The sequence below is a fragment of the Bufo gargarizans genome, chromosome 4, assembly GCF_014858855.1.
Source record: "Bufo gargarizans isolate SCDJY-AF-19 chromosome 4, ASM1485885v1, whole genome shotgun sequence".
Taxonomy (NCBI): Eukaryota; Metazoa; Chordata; class Amphibia; order Anura; family Bufonidae; genus Bufo; species Bufo gargarizans.
In genome coordinates, this window is record NC_058083.1 from 193,297,902 (window position 1) to 193,312,280 (window position 14,379).

The 14,379-nt window shown below is 41.0% G+C and overlaps 1 protein-coding gene across 12 annotated transcripts in view; it reads right to left on the minus strand.

The window, feature by feature from the left end:
• Positions 1–5,084: 5,084 nt before the first annotated feature.
• The window catches only part of OPA1 (OPA1 mitochondrial dynamin like GTPase), a 143,449-nt gene continuing 134,154 nt past the window's right edge, over positions 5,085–14,379 (minus strand). For all 12 annotated transcript variants that reach the window (XM_044288769.1, XM_044288767.1, XM_044288762.1 and 9 more), the window contains 2 exons: positions 5,730–5,810; positions 5,085–5,626 (listed from right to left, as the gene is read on the minus strand). In XM_044288769.1, the coding sequence (XP_044144704.1) occupies positions 5,746–5,810 (65 nt within the window). In that variant the 3' untranslated portion in view covers positions 5,085–5,626; positions 5,730–5,745. The remainder of the gene's footprint in view (positions 5,627–5,729; positions 5,811–14,379) is intronic.

Here is a 14,379-nt window from a genome sequence, read left to right on the forward strand (position 1 = left end):
AACTGTTTAGTGGGGTGACAAGCCCTTTAAATTCATCCTTCAAAAAGAGGGTTTTAGTATTTTCTTAAAAATTGCATTTAAAATTGCACTCCATCTAACATCCAAAAAATTACTAAAAATTTACAAAATTGTGCCAACATAAAGTGAACATAAGGGAAATGTAAGTATTTTACAACTATAGTATCTGTCTTAACAGCAGAGGAACTGAAATTTAGAAAATTATGAATTTTTCCAAATATTTGGTAAATCTTGGATTTTTATGAAAAAAAATAAAGGTGAAATCTATCGACACAAATTTACTACTGTCATGAAGTACAATGTGTCAGGAGAAAACCATCTCAGAATGGCTTGGATAAGTAAAAGCAACACGTCAGATTTGCAAAAAATGGCCTGGTCAGGGATGGTGAAAACTGGCCTGGGGTAGAAGGGGTTAATGTACATGCAGATTTTTGCTGCAAGTGTGATTTTCACCTCTATACATTGCTATGAAAAAGTATTTGCCCTTCATCCAACTTTTTTTTTTCTATTTTTGCCAATTTGCACATTTAAATGTTTCAGATAATCCTACAAATTTTAATATTTGCTGTGGAGGACTTTTGGACAACTCATCTTTTCAGAATTGTTTTACATTAAAGGGTTTTCCAGCATGAACTGCCCATTTAAATAGGACCTGTCACCTCTCCTGTTATGTCTGTTTTAGTAACTACTTTCATTCTCCATGTAATAACACTTCTGGAAGTTAGTGTTTAATTCTGTACTGAAATACATTGTCAGGACTGCTGCGCATGTGCACAGGAGTCCTCTCCATTATATTAGCACAGCAGTCCAGACTGTATTTCAGTGCTGACAATGGGCGAACGGTAGAAGTAGGAAAAGAAAAAAAAATACTGATCTAGACTCCTTATCTTAAGTTATACTCACGTATTATTGCAGATAAAAGGCCAAAAATATGGTGACAGATTCCCTTTAACTTATCAGTCCAGAGCATATTATCCCCAAAGTCTTGGGGTTCATCTAGGTCAGTGGTACTCAACTGGCGGACCGTGGTTGCCAGCTGTCTAGACCCCTGGAGCAGTTTGCCCTGGGTGCCGGCTCTCAGGGGGTGCCAGAGTCCAGCAGCAATGAGCGCTTCCATCAATACAGATGGAAGCACTCATTGCTGGAGCGCTACGGTCCTGTCACTCACCACTCAGCTCCCTGGGCTCCTCCCATCCTTCAGACCGGCGGCGCACAGAATGGTGAAACGGAAAGATTTCTCCGTGCTCCACCATTCAGCCTGCAGGCACAGATCGCACTGCCGGCCTGTGTGGGCAGAGCCTACAGCCCGGAAATATGCATAAGCTCCGCTCACACAGTGCTGCAGAGCGATCTGTGTCTGAGGGAGAGAGAACTGTGAGCTTCAGGAACGGGACAAGGTGAGCAGGTTCTGTTTTTTTTTGTTTGCTTTTTTAACACACAGGTGGCACAATGGACATTGCAAATGTGAAGGGGGCACAATGGGCATTTCTACTCTGGAGGGGGCGCAATGGGCATTGCAAATGTGAAGGGGGAAGAATGGGCATTTCTACTCTGGAGGGGGCACAATGGGCATTTCTAATGTGAAGGGGGCACAATGGGCATTTCTACTATGGAGGGGGCACAATGGGCATTTCTACTATGGAGGGCGCACAGAGGGTATTATTACTGTGAAGGGGGCACAATAGGTATTATTACTGTGAAGGGGCAAAATGGGCATTAGTACTTTTAAAGGGATTCTGTCACCTCCCCTAACCCAAAATCGGATTTTAAAGCAGTCATGCAGCACAGCTTACCTTGAATAGGCTGTGCTCTCCTATCTTGTAATCCGTCCAGTAGTTTATGAGAAAATTGACTTTTATGATTATGCAAATTAGACCTGAAGGTGCCCAGAGGGGCGTTTTGTTCCCCTTAGTGAGCCCAGTAATGCCCCTCTTACAGTGCCCAGCCCGCCTTCCTTCCGACTGCCGAACCTCCCACAGCCTCTCATCCCTCCCCCTCCCTCACGGCCGAACGAACTCTCGCACAGGCGCAGTACCCACTGAGGGCTGCGCCAGTGCGATCTGCAGGAGACTGAGGGCAGGAGCTTCATCCTCGTCACTGGGCATGCCCTGAGCCCAGTGACGTCCGATGCTCGCTCTTCCCTGCTGACTGAGGGGTGAGACAGTAATAAGGGGTGAGACAACCCCTTATTAAAGGGAACCTGTCACCTCTACTATGCTACCCACACTGAGCGTTTCACACACACCGGTCTATTTAACTTAATTTGGACAACTTACCAGATATCCTACACTGAACGTAGAAAAAACTATAAGTCATGTCATAATACATTGTCAAAGTTTTTAATTGCTTTCTGACAAATTACAATAGCATTTAATAAGTATCTGGGGGTTCTTCTAACACATCATGCTGTATACAGCTGTCATGTTTCTCACAAAATTCCATTACAACATTTATTTCATCCAGGAAACAACTGTGAAACGCTGGCAAGTTCTAGTCTCCGACCAGACACCATGTCATCGGACCAGTTCTAGTATTTAGTGATAGTGTAAAGAAAGCATCTTACACAGGGATTCAATTACCACAATATTTGTGACAGAAACAAAAAGCTCCCTTAATAATAATATTTTAGTAAGACTTTGCTAAGAAGTTGCCAAATATTTCAGGGATGTGATTTTGTGCATCCTTTTTTTAACTGATTTTCTATAAAAAAAATTAAACCAGTGAAAAACAGTAGGCTTCTAGAAGATACATCTGGCTTTCTGACTTCTGCACATAGGAGAGAAGTTCATGGAGTAGATAACCAGGAGAAGCTTGTTAGCAGCGCCACTGATGCCCCCCTCACTAGGCCTGCAAATGGTAAATATTGCACTATATAAGTGGCACTATTTTATGAAAGTATTTATTTTTTATTATCTGCTTAATAATGCACTCTGTGTGCTCAAACCTGCTTTCTAGTCACCATATTCTGACAGTATTTACATCTTCGGCTCAGACTAGTACTGCAAGTTGTGTGGCAGTCAAACTGCCTTATTATTTAGATTTTTGCAAAAGTAGTTAAAATTAAATGGGGAAAGGACCATACTTCAATCTACAGAGATGTGCTGGGTAATACGACATTTTGTGATGGTTGTGGAAGTGCTGTAGTCAGTCATAGGCAATACTGCTCTTTTAGATAATCCACCTGTACTTAAGCAAATGCAGGTAAGCCAAAATTAAAAAAGGTAACCCAGTATTACAAATATTACCTCTGATACCCTAATTAAAAAAGAGCCAGAGTGTTTTTTTTTAAGACACATATTGTAAATGTCCATGTTTAAAAAGTGTTGCGTTTTAAATTAATGTAAAAATTCCATTCAAATGTGTCAAGTGAACCTGTAAAAGTAAAATTTAAGAAAATATTAAGTGCAAAAACATAAAAAAGTGTTTAATGATAATAAAGAAATTGTTATAGTAGTCAAGAGTTGTTTCATCAGACACCTGTACCCAACGGCCAAAACTATGTAACAAACTGGGAAAGAAAAGAAGGATTTGATTGTTTTTATTATAAGGTTTTTGGAAATTCATCTAATAGTGCAAGAGTATTGTAAGGATAGTTGTCACAAATGAATGGTTGACTGTCTGACTGACATACAGCAATGTGATGGCAGGTTAGATTTTGCCCTTGTCAATGAGATCACAGGACATTTGAAAGGTTCTGTGACAGACTGAATTTTATAGTCTGTATAAGTAATTTTACCTGATGACCAAATTGAAACAAAATGGTTGAGTTGCTGCTCCTTAAAGGGGTTATCCCATCTTAGACAATGGGGGCATTTCGCTAGGATATGCCCCCATTGTCTGATAGGTGTGGGACCCACACCTACAAGGAGAACGGAGTAGGGAGAGTTGTGGCTAGTCCGTCCACCACCAGGCGCAGCTCCCCGCCTCTCTCATTGAAGTGAATGGGAGCCCACCGCGCATGCGCAACCATTGCTCCCATTCATTTCTATGGGGCCGCCGACGGAAATAGTAGAGCCAATTCTTGGCTATTTTCGGCGGCTCCATAGAAATAAATGGAGGGCAGCTGCGCACGCATAGTGCACCCTCCTCAACTTTCTCTGTTCCGTTCTCCTTGTAGGTGCGGGTCCCAGAGGTGGGACCCGCATCTATTAGACAATGGGCGCATATCATAGCGATATGCCCCCCATTGTCCAAGATGGGATAACCCCTTTAAAAAGAGTTATTCCGGTTTTAATGATTACATTTATTTATGTAGAGAATAAGATGTTGAACAATTTTCTAATATACATCTAGTTAACATTTTGCTTGCAGACCTTTATTATATTCATACAGTAACCTCCTCACTAAAAGAAAAAGAAAAAATGGTACAGCCCATTTTAGTCCTGTAAAATGCATCCAAAATAGAGCTGGATAGGACTAAACATGGCATCAGTCACGTGAGCCATCATGTGACCCTTACAAGTATCATGTGACCTGGCTTTCAGTTATCGGCCTAGGTAGCTAACACAATAAAAGCACAGAGGGCTACTTGGACTGGGTATTGCGGATGTGCTAGCGACCATCTAGCAACCCATGTCCTCCGCTCATTACACAAAATCCCGGTGACAGGTTCCCTTTAAGCTATGGATACATTACATAGAACTGATACCATTCTACTGCATATATAGGTCAACTGCCTGATATAAGAAAGGTATGTATGCGAAATTTTAAATGCATGTATATTAGAAAATTATATAATTTTCTATTATATAAATAAATTTATATATAAAAAAATAAAAATAAATCTGGAATACCCCTTTAAGGCTTGCTGTCCTCTGGTTTCCATATTCAGGTTTTTCATGCAGCTTTTGAAGCCAAAGCCAGGGGACGGATCATAAACTGAGGACATATATAAAAAACAGGCTGAGCCTTTTTCTCTTTCTGAATCCATTCCTGGCTTTGGCTTCAAAACCTGTAAAAAACTGAACATGGAAATCCAACCTTAAAAAGTTATTAAACTTATGATTGATTGGTAACTAAAATGACATAAGTGCTCTGTGGAAGAAGAGAAAACAGACATCTACGTGTTCAGTTATTCGGCAAATTTTGCCCAAAACACATTTAATCTTTTATTTTTTTTGGGCTATAAACAAGTGTAGGGGAGTACAACTCAGTACCCAATAAGTTAATTTGAACATTTAGTCTCTCAGCATAGCTGAAGCCTTCAATTCATTCTGAGTATAGCATTACTTATGCTGCTGAGCTCATTTCATATGAAAGCGGAGATACCATTAACATGCAGTCTGTATCGTGGAAGGAAAAGAAGGTAGATAAGGCTATATACAAATGATAAAATGGTGAGTTATGCCCAGATTTCTTGCTCGAGTAAAAACGTGATAAAGGTACAGCACAAACACAAAACTGCAGCAACAGGTAGACATGTCTTCGCTGGAGACTCCTATAAACACGACAAGTCTTCAAGTAGCCAGTCTTTCATAGAAACCCAAGACAAGGGCTTTCTTCTTCATCCTGGAGCAATGTCTGATATAGGAGACACTGCGTCAGAAGGCAGCTTTAAGCCGGAAATTCATGAACACCAAGATTTATTTATTTTCTGCAAATTCATAACCTAAAGGAGGAGATATTGAAAAATGTTAAAATACATATTAGAAGCGGGACAATTTATAACAAAAATATATATGGAACAAGACAAGGTCATATTAGTGACGGACCTGTTACCTATTCACGCTACTTTTCTTGATGAAGGGCTTCGATAAAGGCTTCAAGTTTTTCCTGGATTTCTCGTACTTTTTCTACAGGGAGAAACAAGAAAACATTTAAAATTTGAATTTTAGGGATTCCCAAACCTTTTGAAGAAATACTCTCACAGATGGTTTTCAGTATGTAGTTAGCGCATTTTATGAATTACACTTAAGGTCTCGAAGAAAATGTCTCTGCTGCTCAGAAGACGTAAACATACATAATACAAATTATCAGACAGCTCTGTCAAAGAGAAAATACTTTTTGAAGTGGATTTTTCATCACGTTTAAGGTCCTTGGGGCTTAAACTAGAACAAGGGTTAAGTTTCCCTAAAATGACATATCTGAACAGCACCTGTCCCTCTACATTACAGAATGGACGACTATCAACAATCACTAATCCTTGACTTCTCTTTTAACATAATATCCTTATTCTCAGTGGGGGAAATACACACCAGGCAATCTGAACATAGAGTAACCTTAAAAATTTAGATTGAAAATCAAAGATCTAAATAATCCAGTATTAAACCTTTTCAGTTCAAAGAATAAAGAGCCTGAAGCAAATTCTACCTGAATAGTTGAGCCACATTATAAAAACTTTACTCGGCTCGTACTGATTTTCTTCTCCGTTCACATGCAAATTAAAAATCCGCTTTTCTGCAGGTTCCTGCACTGAATCTGTGTCTCTGCACTCCACATACATGTGACAACACTGACTAACATCCAAAAGAGGCATTTGCATATATTAATAACAAACATGTTGGCATTCATTTGTTGTGGCAGTCATTTTTGCAACAGTGCCACCAGGAAGGGCAGCCATATTTAAAATTTGCTTTGGATTGGCTTCTAAAGACATGCGCCACACATGCTGCTTCACTTTTCCTTTATACCAATTTTAAACGTTCTTCGGCAACAGAGAGAAAAAAAAAAAAAGTACACGATAAAAAATAAGCATTAGAGAGTATCTTTACTCTTTTTCACCAAAGATTTTCCCTGAAAGGGGTTGGCCCCTTTCTAGATACATTTCTAAAATCTGTTTTAATACAGGCAACTCTAAATTCCACCACTGCATGCCCCAGATGAAACTGAAGACGACCCCCACTGCCCATGGATTGACAGAGACGTCACCGGACTCAAGATGGTGGCGAGCACTTGATTTACCTATGTGACTCTTTCCATGGCTGCCTACCTTTATGCGCAGGTGATGGCAGAATGAGTTCAGCACATGCACAAAGAGGGCAGAATCTCAGGTGCCTGCAGAAGGGTAAGCAGTTGTAGCTTACCCAACTGCACCATCTGGAGTCCAATGGATAGGGCAGTGCTGCTGTCCCTTGTCCACATACCTAATCCCCGGGCTAAAGGAGGCCTGAACTGGTGTGCTGGGATAAGCAATGGGGGATTTACAGTTGACTGTGTCAAAATACAACAGTTTAGATCATTTCAGATATGTAACTAGGAAGTGGCCACTCATTTAAAGAAATCTTTTTGTGTACAAATGATTTAAAGTAATGGTTAAAGGGTTTGTCCTATTACAACAACTATCCCCATAATATAGTGGACAAGTGTCTGATTGGCAGGAGCTCCAACGAGGAGAACATGGGCTGTGTTCAGCGCCCCCGCTCACGACTCGTCAGTGCTGCCGCTCCACTCAACTCTATGAAGCTGCAGAGACAGCTAAGACCATCCCTTTGAGAAGCTGCTTCATATTGAGAATTATACCAGTAAGGCTACTTTCACACTTGCGTTCGGGGCTCAGCTTGTGAGTTCCGTTTGAAGGCTCTCACAAGCGTCTCCGAACGGATCCGTCCAGCCCTAATGCATTCTGAGTGGATACGGATCCGCTCAGAACGCATCAGTCTGGCACCGTTTGTCCTCCGCTCCGCTCAGCAGGCGGACACCTGAACGCTGCTTGCAGCGTTCGGGTGTCCGCCTGGCCGTGCGGAGGCAAACGGATCCGTCCAGACTTACAATGTAAGTCAATGGGGACGGATCCGTTTGAAGTTGACACAGTATGGCTCAATTTTCAAACGGATCCGTCCCCCATTGACTTTCAATGTAAAGTCAAAACGGATCCGTTTGCACTATCATGAACCAAAAAAAAAAATGTTTTTATTTTTTTTGTTCATGGTAATGCAAACGGATCCGTTCTGAACGGAGCCACCGTCTGCATTAATATGAGCGGATCCGTTCAGAACGGATCCGATCGAACGCTAGTGTGAAAGTAGCCTTAATGAGCAGAAAACAGCAATTACCATCAATATATGCGGTATATTAAGGAATAGTAATAAAACCAGTTTCCTAATACACTTTTATCATATTAGCTGCTCCTTTTAATAGGTAAGGAAAATGTAGGTACTAGAGGAAAGCAGCTATGAGGACATCAGATTCCCTGCAGTCATCCTCCCCAGTGCTATAGGTTAATGGAACAAGGATAACTACATAAGATGATAGTTTTAGGATATGCCAGGTATCAGGCACTGCACCAGTTCATATTCAGATGGTCACTTCTATTAAGAGCCCTTTTCCTATGTATTCAAGCTTAGACAATGCTATCCAGATACAAGTCAGGGTTTAGAAGCAATGTATGGTGTAGGTGGATACGTTAGTATATCCTATAATCTGCAACCTCCGATATGAAAGTCAGAAAAGAAGTTTGCTTAGCTACTGCCCAATAGGTAAGCACGTGCAAGAAATAAGCAGCCAAGGCTCCGGCCAAATAACGTATTACAAAAATAATTTGTATTTAGAAAGGCTAAACGGAGCAGATAGTATAAAATACTGGTTTAGGGGATGTAAAAGATCAGTGACACCGGTGACTAGTGAGCAAACATCCTAAACATGAATAAGCTCCAAGTCTTGCTGCTAAAAGAGGAAGATGGATACCACCCACATGACAGCAAACAGCAGCTGGCTGGTACAGACAGCATCCGGCGCTTATCTAGTACTGGCGGCACGATGAATGGGAATAGCTGGGAAACCCACGCATGAAATAAAGAACCGTAAGGGTGTGTGCAGAGAAGCTACATGAGATAACACTGTACAGTCTTCCCCAGATCTAGTTACAGTATAATTACTGGTAGGAGACTGATGCAGAAAGCTCATCTCCAGGGCTCTGCCCCAAAATGAATGCATTCATAAAGAAGGCGGCTAGCTGAGTTCCTACACTACTGCTGGTGGAGTATGTGGTCCCCAGAGAAGTGGGACTGCCAGCAAGAGTTAGCTAGTAAGCGGAAAAACATGAGGGAAGTGGGGGAATGATTGCTGGGACATGTAGTCCACATAACAAGAACTCAACAACACTGTTTTCCATGTGGTGAATGCAAGGTGACTACTTGGTCAGGAGGCTGTGGCACATATTCTACGTGGGTTTTCTAGGTAATGCCAGTTCCTGCACTTAAGGCCTCATGCACACGACTGTTGTTCGGGTCTGCATCCGTTTCTCCATTCCATGGCCCCGCAAAAAATTATAACATGTTCTATTCTTGTCCGTTTTGCGGAGAAGAATAGGCATTTCTACAATGGGCCACCCTTTCAGTAAATTGCAGAAGGCACACTGGCAACTTATACAGAGGCCATGTGATTCTGTGAAAACTGCCTTATAGTTTAGCTTAAAGGAAATGTGGCATCAGAAAATTACCTATTGTTTTAATCATATTTTTATGTTTAACATTTATTTTTTTTATATTTTTGGTGGTTATTTTTTAATTTTCCAAGTTAATATCTATATTTAAATGGAATGTGTCATCAGAAAATGACCTGCTGTTTAAATCACTTTTTTATGTTTAATATACTTTTCGATTATGTTATTTTTAATTTCCCATGTCACTTTTTATATTTAAACTAAAACCTAAAATCCTGCAGTTTTCGCACTGGCCACTATTTCTAATAATTGACGCCACTTCTTGGTCTGTAACATAGAAACATAGAATGTGTCGGCAGATAAGAACCATTTGGCCCATCTAGTCTGCCCAATATACTAAATACTATGGATAGCCCCTGGCCCTATCTTATATGAAGGATGGCCTTATGCCTATCCCATGCATGCTTAAACTCCTTCACTGTATTTGCAGCTACCACTTCTGCAGGAAGGCTATTCCATGCATCCACTACTCTCTCAGTAAAGTAATACTTCCTGATATTACTTTTAAACCTTTGCCCCTCTAATATAGAAACATAGAATGGCACACTGTACAGATCACTTTACTGCAGTTATATATCATTCTAATCCTGCCTGTAATGATATCACCTCTGGGTATAGATAAGACAGGATCCACTATTCCGAATAGGTAATTGTCAGAGCTTATCTATTCCTTCCTTGTACAATGACCTCTGCACAAGTCACAGAACATGACTAGAAAACTCTGCCATAGAAGTCAATGAGGTCCTCTCCAGACCATTGTGTCTCTGGACCACGTGGCTGCAGTAAAGCAATTTTCTTAATGCTGTGTAAATGCTGTTAAGAACGGCTCAGGCAAGATGGCCGTCCCCATAATCATGTTCAGAAAATAGAATTAAAAAAAAATCTACAATCAGAAAATAAAAACAGATTAGAAAAAAAGATGTTACTATCTGGTTTTAACTGGTAGATAACATTTTTGGTGACATTTCCTTTCAACAAAAATCATAAAATTCTACAGTTTTTGCACTGGCAAAAAAAAACAAGCTCTGAAATGGCTATGTCGAGTGAAAAAAAAAATATAAAAAAAAAAAAAATGAAAAGGAAAAAAAAAAAAAAAAAACATGCCGAATTCAAATCCAATACAGGCAGGGCCCTTTAACAGCTTGCCGCCACGCTAACGCCGAAAGGCGTCATTGCTGCGGCGCTCTCAGGCTACACTAACGCCGATTGGCGTCATCTCGCGTGAGCAGAGATTTCCTGTGAACGCGCGCACACAGGTGCGCGCGTTCACAGGATCGGAAGGTAAGCGAGTGGATCTCCAGCCTGCCAGCGGCGATCGTTCGCTGGCAGGCTGTAGATGCGATTTTTTTAACCCCTAACAGGTATATTAGACGCTGTTTTGATAACAGCGTCTAATATACCTGCTACCTGGTCCTCTGGTGGTCCCTTTTGCTTGGATCGACCACCAGAGGACACAGGCAGCCCTGTAAAGTAGCACCAAACACCATTACACTACACCCCCCCCTGTCACTTATTAACCCCTGATCACCCCATATAGACTCCCTGATCACCCCCCTGTCATTGATCATCCCCTTGTAAGGCAGGCTCCATTCAGAGGTCCGTATGTGTTTTGCGGATGCACGGATCGGATCCGCAAAACACATACGGACGTCTGAATGGAGCCTTACAGGGGGGTGATCAATGACAGGGGGGTGATCACCCATATAGACTCCCTGATCACCCCCCTGTCATTGATCACCCCCCTGTAAAGCTCCATTCAGACGGCCATATGTTTTTTACGTATCCACGGATACATGGATCGAATCCGCAAAACACATACAGACATCTAAATGGAGCCTTACAGGGAGGTGATCAATGACAGGGGGGTGATCACCCCATATAGACTCCCTGATCACCCCCCTGTCATTGATCACTACCCTGTAAGGCTCCATTCAGACGTCCGTATGTGTTTTGCGGATCCGATCCATGTATCCGTGGATCCGTATAAAACATATGAACGTCTGAATGGAGCCTTTCAGGGGGGGTGATCACCCCATATACACTCCCTGATCACCCCCCTGTAAGGCTCCATTCAGAAATTGTTTGGGCCCAGGTTAGCGGGAAATTTTTTTCTTTTTTTTTTCTTCTCATATTCAACTAACTTGTGTCAAAAAATAAAATCTCCCATGAACTCGCCATACCCCTCACGGAATCCAAATGCGTAAAATTTTTTAGACATTTATATTCCAGACTTCTCACGCTTTAGGGCCCCTAAAATGCCAGGGCAGTATAAATACCCCACATGTGACCCCATTTCGGAAAGAAGACACCCCAAGGTATTCGCTGAGGGGCATATTGAGTCCATGAAAGATTGAAATTTTTGTCCCAAGTTAGCAGAAAGGGAGACTTTGTGAGAAAAAAAAAAAAAGAAAAAAAAAAATATCAATTTCCGCTAACTTGTGCCAAAAAAATAATAATTCTATGAACTCTCCATGCCCCTCATTGAATACCTTGGGGTGTCTTCTTTCCAAAATGAGGTCACATGTGGGGTATTTATACTGCCCTGGCATTTTAGGGGCCCTAAAGCGTGAGAAGAAGTCTGGGATCCAAATGTCTAAAAATGCCCTCCTAAAAGGAATTTGTGCCCCTTTGCGCATCTAGGCTGCAAAAAAGTGTCACACATCTGTTATCGCCGTACTCAGGAGAAGTTGGGCAATGTGTTTTGGGGTGTCATTTTACATATACCCATGCTGGGTGAGATAAATATCTTGGTCAAATGCCAACTTTGTATAAAAAAAATGGGAAAAGTTGTCTTTTGCCGAGATATTTCTCTCACCCAGCATGGGTATATGTAAAATGACACCACAAAACACATTCCCCAACTTCTCCTGAGTACGGCGATACCACATGTGACACTTTTTTGCAGCCTAGGTGGGCAAAGGGGCCCAAATTCCAAAGAGCACCTTTCGGATTTCACAGGTAATTTTTTATAGATTTTGATTTCAAACTACTTCGCACACATTAGGGCCCCTAAATTGCCAGGGCAGTATAACTACCCCACAAGTGACCCCATTTTGGAAAGAAGACACCCCAAGGTATTCCGTGAGGGGCATGGCGAGTTCCTAGAATTTTTTATTTTTTGTCACAAGTTAGCAGAAAATTATGTTTTTTTTTTACTTACAGTCTCATATTCCACTAACTTGTGACAAAAAATAAAAAAACTTCCATGAACTCACTATGCCCATCACAAAATACCTTAGGGTGTCTTCTTTCCAAAATGGTGTCACTTGTGGGGTAGTTATACTGCCCTGGCAATTTAGGGGCCCTAATGTGTGCAAAGTAGTTTGAAATCAAAATGTGTAAAAAAATGACCTGTGAAATCCTAAAGGTGCTCTTTGGAATGTGGGCCCATTTGCCCACCTAGGCTGCAAAAAAGTGTCACACATATGGTATCGCCGTACTCAGGAGAAGTTGGGCAATGTGTTTTGGGGTGTCATTTTACATATACCCATGCTGGGTGAGATAAATATCTCAGCAAAAGACAACTTTTCCCATTTTTTTATACAAAGTTGGCATTTGACCGAGGTATTTATCTCACCCAGTATGGGTATATGTAAAATGACACCCCAAAACATATTGCCCAACTTCTCCTGAGTACGGTGATACCAGATGTGTGACACTTTTTTGCAGCCTAGGTGGGCAAAGGGGCCCACATTCCAAAGAGCACCTTTAGGATTTCACAGGTTATTTTTTACACATTTGGATTTCAAACTACTTCCCACACATTAGGGCCCCTAAATTGCCAGGGCAGTATAACTACCCCACAAGTGACCCCATTTTGGAAAGAAGACACCCCAAGGTATTTCGTGATGGGCATAGTTAGTTCATGGAAGTTTTTATTTTTTGTCACAAGTTAGTGGAATATGAGACTTTGTAAGGAAAAAAAAAAAAAAATCATAATTTTCCGCTAACTTGTGGACAAAAAATAAAAAGTTCTATGAACTCACTATGCCCATCAGTGAATACCTTAGGGTGTCTATTTTCCGAAATGGGGTCATTTTTGGTTTTTTTCTACTGTCTGGGCATTGTAGAACCTCAGGAAACATGACAGGTGCTCAGAAAGTCAGAGCTGCTTCAAAAAGCGGAAATTCACATTTTTGTACCATAGTTTGTAAATGCTATAACTTTTACCCAAACCATTTTTTTTTTTTACCCAAACATTATATTTTTTTTATCAAAGACATGTAGAACAATAAATTTAGAGAAAAATTTATATATGGATGTCGTTTTTTTGGAAAAATTTTACAACTGAAAAATGACATTTTTTTGCAAAAATTTAGTAAAATTTTGATTAATAACAAAAAAAAGTAAAAATGTCAGCAGCAATGAAATACCACCAAATGAAAGCTCTATTAGTGAGAAGAAAAGGAGGTAAAATTCATTTGGGTGGTAAGTTGCATGACCGAGCAATAAACCATTAAATTGTGGAGTGCCGATTTGTAAAAAAGGGCCTGGTCACTAGGGGGGTATAAACCTGTGGTCCTTAAGTGGTTAAGAGGCAGAATCTATAATTAACATATATCAGAGTATATTGGGAATTGTAAATGGAAGTAAATCGGATATTACGCTGTGTTTAGTTACTAGCCGGATGTCATGCACAACACTACATTGCTGTCCTGCCTCTGCTACGAACTTAGGAAAAAGAAACCACCCAGGCTGTCCTCAATGAGAGAGAGCATCAATTATCACCTGGAAGGAAAGATTTATAAAGGGGAGGGCATCTACTTTTCTCTAAGGGAAGTATAACAGATGGAGAGTGAATGGACAGTCAGCAGGTCAAGAAAACACAGCGGAGCTCTCCCTTGTCTTGAAGCATACATGCTCAAGTCACAAGAAGAGGTCAAGATTGTAACCGCCTGGCTAGGTGCTGGGGAGAAGCTTTCCTCCATACTAATAGCTGCACAGATCTGTCTTTATGGCAGACAATTACCACTTCTCACAAC